The following is a 7,595-nucleotide window of genomic DNA, read 5'->3' as shown; positions in this document are numbered from 1 at the left end:
AAAAAAAAACTCTATTATGATAATGATAAACCATTATAAATTTAAAAAATAGCTGAAATTATTCTACTTAATTACTAGAAATTTTATAAAAATCATCTCCTGCTCTTAAATTTAATATATCTCTAGATTATTTTAGAAAAAATATTAATACGGAAATATTTTATATTTGTGCTTACCAAATGGTATTAGCAATATAATTAGTATGGTTAATTAATACTGTGTTTAGCAAAGGTACAACTATTGAAATGAAACTTTTGGAACAAATTTATTACTTCAGGCTAAACAATTAATTTTTGTTATGTTAGTATAGGTTGCCCATGTAATAATAATAATAATAGATTATATTTCTAGACTTGTAGTCAAGTAAATTAATAGAAACCAAAATAGAAAATTGCTTATATCGATGCACGATCTATTTGTTTAAAGGAAGCACATAAAATTATCATAATACATGTTTATTTCGAAGTCTCTTTGATCAAACTTGCACAATCTTTATATCTTTTTTACGATTCTTTCTTCGATTAATCTTTAATTTATCTAAAAGTTCAAACTATCTTGATAATGTTTTAATTTTAATATAATTGTTAGATTTTTTTTAAAGAAAAATCACATTAGCACCAAATTTTTTTTATATTTTATGTATACGCACTAATCCAAATTTGTTCTAGTTCTAAGAGTAGATCTTTCATAATACGCTCTCACAGATCTTTATTCGTGAGACGGATCAATTATGTCCATATTTACAATAAAAAGTAATATATTTGACATAAAAATTAATACTTTTTCGTTGATGACTCATATAAAATATCTGTTTCACAAAATTGACCCGTGAGACCGTCTCACAGGAATTTTTGTGATTTTTATTTTGGGCTAGTAAGGAAACAAATCGGAGGAATTTGGGATATTTCCTTTCACTAGGACACTTGAGTGTGGTGTTAACATCGAGGTGGCTCGAGAAGAAAGCTTCCCGGGAATTTGCATGATAGCCAGGGCATCCAATAGCCCGGGAGAGAAGATGTCCCAGAAGTTTACTGGCCCGGCCTTCTAATGAACCATTTCCATAGATCCTCCCTGTCCTTGAGCTATCTGCTCGATATCCCGGGTTGTCCGTGACCCGGGCTTCTTTGTAGACATCACCAATCGTCTCGGACCACCCTTGACCCGGACACCATCCATGACCCGGGACATACCGGGGTATCACTTAGTATTTCAATCCCAGAGTCATAATCCAAGCTCTCATCTCAAGCTGGTTGGATTTGGTGATGATTAAGTTTGGAGTTTATNGCATTTATCAATTGAAACAAACCAAACCACAAAAAATAAAAATCATTATCATAGACGGTATATGAATCGAAAAAAGTTATCTTATCCACATGACACATTTTTAAATATGCTTATTGGTTGATTTTGACAACTCAACAACTATTTGTCGTAGTTTTTATAATATTCGTACAACTATTTTGGTATACTCAACAAGTATATTATCATCTTTAACACTTATTATGTTATTTAGAATCATCATCTTAGATCTGACAAGCTTGTAGTTTGCTACCCTTTCACGACATTTTTTTCGATTTTCTAAATTGTTTTTATCCGGTAATCTTATATTTCCGACTTTTTTTTGTTGAATGATTTTTTTTTGTTTAATGATTTTCAGTTTATAACAATCATGAACTGTAACTCCTAAGAAAAAATTCTTTTAGTCGTGATATATTTTCACTTGCGAGTAAAATTATTTATAACATATATATCCTTCAACAACATAACCAATGAACGATGTTTTAATATCTTCAAACATCGTGATATTTGTAATATCATTTTTATATATTTAATATCAATATTATTAACATATAGCTATAATGTTAATAAATTTTTAACAATTATTTCTCAATCATTGGAAGAAATAATACTTGAAAATCTATTCAAATTGCTATATATTAAAACTGTGTCCTCGTTTAATTTGACGCAATTCAGGAAAGTCATCTCGTTAGTCATTTTTTTAGAAGCTTTGTAACAATGATTGCGTTCATCATATCATGGGGATAATATAGTTTCAATCTCATTTGTTGTGTCTAGAACATAATATTATATTATTCATTGAAATAAAAGAAATTTTCTTCTATTGAGTTTACATTTTGTTTATAATATTTTATATCTTGTGGAACAATATACAAAATTAATTATTGTATTTTAAAAATTTTGAGAAGAGACACGAATAATGTAATTAAGATATGCATATGAGATATCATTCAAATGTAGATAAAAATATTTGTTTTATTCAATATCTCATATAATAATACAACTGTTTAGATTTCATGAGCATTTTATGATAGTCAAGATTAATTTGATGAAATATTGTAGGATTGTATTTGTATTTCACTATTTGGCTAAGTGAATTTCTTAGACGAGGAGTTTTCAAATGCTACCATATTATATATTATGAATTAGCTGATTAGCCACTTTGACTAAAAAAAAAGACAAAAGCAACCTCTTAACCACATTGGAATATATCGAGATAATATTAGAGGAAATAAAGTGAAACTGACTTATTGTCTCAATTTACTAAAAATTCACAAAATTGATATATTGTATTTTAAAAATTTTGAGAAGAGGCACGAAAAATGTAATTAAGATATGCATATGAGATATCATTCAAAAAAGTATTTATTTTATTCAATATCTCATATAATAATACAACTGTTTAGATTTCATGAGCATTTTATAATAGTCAAGATTAATTTGATGAAATATTGTAGAATTGTATTTATATTTCACTATGTGTTTAAGTTTTCCATGCTACCATATTATATCTTATGAATTAGCTCATTAGCCACTTTGACTAAAAAAGAGACAAAAACAACCTCTTAGCCACATTGGAATATATCGAGATAATATTAGAGAAAATAAAGTGAAACTGACTTATTGTCTCAATTTACTAAAAATTCACAAAATTGATTGATATATTATGTCTACAAAACTTTAGAATTGTTCTCATACTATTATAAATAGTGTGAGAATTGTGTACACTTTGTTTTTCATGTATTTCTTTTTTTGGATGAAAAATTTTTTCTTTTTGAAAAACGATTTTATTCTTTGAGAAATATTGATATTTTATATGACATCCATACAACATAATCAACATTAAAGAAACTAATGAACATGACAAATTATAAAACAAACAAAATGGTAAAATAGTAAGTTTAATAATGAAAATCATATATTCATAATAGTAAAATAGATGTAAGTAAAATTAAAAAATTTTTTTGTTATGTAACATGTAATTATATTAAATTTAAAGTAAAATCAAATTAATAACTATTTTGATTGAATTAAGTACACTATTAATGATCATATTAAACTAACATAGAAAATGACTTAAAGAACCTCGTGAATATACAAATTGTAAAATAAATGAAAGTGTAAAATAATAAGTGAAAAGATAAAATAGTAAGCTCACAATTCAAACTCATATATTTATAATAGTATTAGATTAGATTACGTAATGGTTTGATTACATGGTATATATACAAGTATATGAAAATAAATCTAAAATTAATAAATAAAGGAATCAAATATGTTAGTTTGTTAAGACCAAACTGCAAAAAAAGAAAGACTGCTAACATGAAACACGCCTCTTTTTGTATACAAACACACACAATCACAATTAGGCAGCTGTGGAGTTCGTTCGGTGTTGAACAGTCGCCCCGCCATGGTGGTGCCCTGAAAATGGAGCAATTAGGATCTCAGTTTCTTGTCAGGAATTTGCAGTGGCTATATCCATAGACTAGAGTCTTCAAAATACACATCAAAGATTTCGCTTCTGAGTTTCCAATAACCTTAATAGAAAAGAAATATCGGCACACCTAATTAAGGGGACTATAAATTATTAAGAATTCAACCAAAGTTGGGTTATGGGACGTGGCGTAGCGAGTACCTGCTTTTCAGCGTCGTTTGGCAAAAATGACGTTCCTTGGTAGCAGCTGCAGCTTCCCTCGCCTGTTCTACCGAATGCATCATCCCTTGTGTAGTTTCTCGCCATCTTAATCTCACCTTCACAATGGATGTCCAATTAGAGATCTGGACCAACGTAACTAGAGGCAGATCCAGGAAATGGATGGAGGCAATTTAGTTTATTCAAGGGGCGTGGAAACATGCATTTTCCTGTAAAATTACAATTTTATTTACGAGAAAGGGGCACGATCGCTTCCGGGCTGGATCTTTCCCTGCACATAACAAGACAAATTATGCATGTTGGCCATGTCAACACCTCGAGAACAGTGCATGCAATGAGCATGAGCGCGTGTTCATAATGTTGTCACATAGTTGAGCTTGACATCAAAATTTTAGTTCAACGTATTGTAAAAGTAAAATTATACCATAAAACAAAGTTGAGCCTAGGCTGAAGGCTCATTGATTAGGCAGCCTCTCAATAAAATTGTACACCCTTAATCATTAAGCCACCATTGCTCAAAGACTCAAGACCCCTTTTAAGCATTTCTTCAATGTGTGTTGGTAAAATCAAGATTAAATGAAAAATAAGTCATTCCTTTTGTTTATAGTTAATGAGTATCTGTTTTACTATCATTTAATGGTTAGCAACGTACATATCGGATATGCTGAAATTTCTTTAGATATTTAGATTTTATCATAGCATCATATATGTGACATCACTTCAACAAATTGCTGGGCTCACCCTTCGTCTTGTATCTAGACTCTACAATATCTATGAGCCTTATTGTGCCATAGGCTCCAAGTGACTATGACATAAATGATAACAGCATTGAAGACTCTTCCAGAGAACTGTGAACAAACGCATCACCAAAAGTTTGTTAACAAGCAAGAACATGGTTCCATAAAAAAATAAAAATAAAGGGTAAGTTAGGCTGACATTTACTGGTTTAGACTTATTCACGAAATTCCCCCTACTATTTAAAAAGCTACTATCATGATCTATATATAACCGTATTTTTACACATTTAATGATAAAGGCATGGAGATGTAATTATGTATTAACGTTATAGCAGGTCGCAATTTTTCAAACTGCAGGGAGAAGGCAGTGTTTCTACGGTTAGTTAACCATGAAGGGTGTCAAAGTATTCGACCCACTTATATTCCAAGAATTGAAGAGCTTACAACTCTATTGAAAACTATATCATCTACCACCCCAATGTTGTAATTAAAAAAACTATATTACCTATCACAAACTTTTCTCTTAGAAAACTCTGCGAGCCTAATTTTGTACTTCTAAACAACATGAATGCAGATTCTTCACACACAAATCTTGGAATTCAGTAACATCAGGGAAGAAATGGAAAACAGAAAAATAGAGAGGACTTAATTTTATAGCCAATTTTTGATAACATGAAGGGACAAATAATTAAATATGTAAACATCTTAACAATGGAACGAGTAAAAATCAACTTACTGTATATTCCAGCAAAATATGTGTGTGAACATAAATCCATGCCCTTGGCTTGGCCTCTTATCTGACACAAGGAATTTACCTTTTTGTCATGTGATGAACTTATGATCACCATGACACTCACATCTCCAGCAAAAACATCTTCAGGCCACCTACACAAGAAGATCGTGAACATTTGTTAATCATGGAAAATTACTGTCCTGAAAGATCAAGCACCAACTATTATAACCAATGGGCAGAAATCTATATGCCTAATCTTTTATGGGTAACATATTATCTCTAGATTTTGGACTGTAAGCTGTTAAAACTCGAAGCAAGGGCGATAATAATCCACAGCAATTGACGAAGCAAATTCAGGAATCTGATAGAGTGGATAGCGCACCAAAAGGTCATTGAAAAAAAAACAAAGAGGTGTATAATAAAAAAATACAAGGTGCAGTATAGGAATGAACCTTTTGACATTTGCATCGTTTCAACAGACATAGTACCCTGCTAGTCATTTTTCGTCAACAATACTGAATTGCTCAGACATACTGTGAACTAAAGTAGTGCATCCAACTTCATCTAAATTTAGTCCTCTGACCGACATGTGATCACAAAGGTTGAAGGGTTCATCTACTTTCCCTTCCTTGCAGTATCCCATTGTCAATGTATTGTACGTCACAGAGTCGGGAGCAATTTCCTTGCTAAACATTTCGCGAAGAAACTCAGAAGCCTCTTTCATGTTACCCAACTTACAGTAAGCATCGATAATAACAGTGTATGTTATTTTATTAGGCTGTACTTTAAATGATGACATTTCTACCAAGAGTCTCCTTGCTTCGCCCATGTTACCTATCTTACAGTACCCACTAATCAGTGCCGTATAACAAATAACATCCGGAGGCAAACCCACCTTTCTCATTTCATCGAGAAGATTTTTTGCCTCAGAAACTAACCCAGCATTGCTCATTCCATGTATTAGCGAAGAATAAGTCACACACGTCGGAGAAATGCCTCGGCTTCTCATGTCATCAAAAAGTTTAAAGGCCTCTGGCATGTTAGGAATCCTGGAATATGCTCTGATGAGTATGTTATATACGACAAAATTTGTCTCAATTTTCTGCTTGAGCAACAAATTAAAAAAATTAAGAGCCTCTTCAATTCTCTCGGCATTGCAGAAACCGTCTATCATGATTCCATATGAATGAACATTAGAAACGAGGCCGTTTCTTTGGATTTCACGCCAAAGTGTCACAGCTTCATCCATTTTACCCTTATTACATAATGCGTGTATCAACAAGTTGTAGGTCACAATGTCGGGAGAAATTCCTTGCTTTGACATTTTCTCCTTCAGCATAAAGCCACTCTCAAATCTACCCTCTTTACAGCATCCATAAATGAATGCATTATATGTAAATGTATCCAACTTGACAGCGCTATCCAACAAACACTTAAGAACTGATTTAGCTTCTGGAATCTTTCCTGCTTCACACAGCCCATAAATTAGAGCATTTGAGGTCACCAAATTATCAGCAAATCCTTTCTCTCTCAGCATATTATATAGCTTTAAAGCTTCTGAAAGCTTATTGTTCCGGCAAATCCCAGACATCAATGTTGTCAGCAACCTGTCATTAGGTCTTAAATTCTTAGAGATCATTAACTTAAACAATACTAGTGCAGAGTCGAATCTAGAGTTTTTTAAGAGACCATTTATAACAGAGGAAACAGTACCAAGATTAATATATAAACCTCTCTCTACCATCTCATTTAAGAACTTTTCGGCAAGATCGATTTGACTGTGCTTGCAGAGTCCATTTACGAGTGTATTGAATGTAACTGAATTTGGAACAGCACCTTGTGATATCATTTTATCCTTTAACTTCAATGCAGTCATCATATTTCCCATCTTGCAATAGCCATCAATCAATGTGTTAAACACAACTTCATTCGGGACAAAGCCCTTTTCCAACATCTCTTTTAAAACACAATTGGCTTCCTCATATTTTTCAAGTTTCATGAGACCATTTATCAGCACGCTGTAAGTTACAAGACTTGGGTTCACCNTAGCTAGAGTTTGTGTGCATCAGGGTTTCTGATTTTTTTTTTTTTAAAAAAAGAATATGTTATTTTTAATTTTTACGTGTAATGTGTGTGTGCGTGTGTGTGTATATATAAAACCATACTTCACAAA

General features: G+C 31.9%; 2 protein-coding genes across 6 annotated transcripts in view; both read right to left on the bottom strand.

Annotated features, from left to right (window-relative positions):
• The window catches only part of LOC140984632 (pectinesterase 2-like), a 6,118-nt gene extending 2,079 nt beyond the window's left edge, over positions 1-4,039 (bottom strand). Inside the window, exons 1-2 of the mRNA XM_073452182.1 lie at positions 3,935-4,039; positions 3,663-3,720 (exon numbers count right to left, since the gene is read on the bottom strand). Coding sequence (XP_073308283.1) covers positions 3,663-3,720; positions 3,935-4,039 — 163 coding nt within the window. The remainder of the gene's footprint in view (positions 1-3,662; positions 3,721-3,934) is intronic.
• Positions 3,523-7,461, bottom strand: LOC140984352 (uncharacterized). 5 transcript variants are annotated; one of them, XR_012176599.1, is made up of 5 exons: positions 5,875-7,461; positions 5,426-5,574; positions 4,694-4,800; positions 3,935-4,223; positions 3,523-3,836 (listed from the first exon to the last, which is right to left on the bottom strand). XR_012176599.1 is itself a non-coding variant. In XM_073451703.1 (2 exons), exon 1 carries the CDS (start codon positions 7,419-7,421, stop codon positions 5,919-5,921), a length of 1,503 nt encoding a protein of 500 aa, XP_073307804.1. In that variant the 5' UTR covers positions 7,422-7,461; the 3' UTR covers positions 5,669-5,783; positions 5,875-5,918. The 5 variants fall into 5 exon arrangements, 1 of the variants encoding a protein (XP_073307804.1); XR_012176600.1 differs by lacking the exon at positions 4,694-4,800 and having other exon boundaries at positions 3,935-4,050; XR_012176601.1 differs by lacking the exon at positions 4,694-4,800 and having other exon boundaries at positions 3,523-3,784; positions 3,935-4,050.
• Positions 7,462-7,595: the final 134 nt, after the last annotated feature.

Source organism: Primulina huaijiensis, chromosome 9 (genome assembly GCF_012295235.1).
Source record: "Primulina huaijiensis isolate GDHJ02 chromosome 9, ASM1229523v2, whole genome shotgun sequence".
Taxonomy (NCBI): Eukaryota; Viridiplantae; Streptophyta; class Magnoliopsida; order Lamiales; family Gesneriaceae; genus Primulina; species Primulina huaijiensis.
The sequence above is the reverse complement of the archived record's forward strand: the minus strand, read 5'-3'. Positions and strand labels throughout refer to the sequence as shown.

Coding starts and splice junctions, on each gene's coding strand:
- LOC140984352 (XM_073451703.1), bottom strand. CDS start 7,421: ATGAAACTTGAAAAATATGAGGAAGCCAATTGTGTTTTAAAAGAGATG.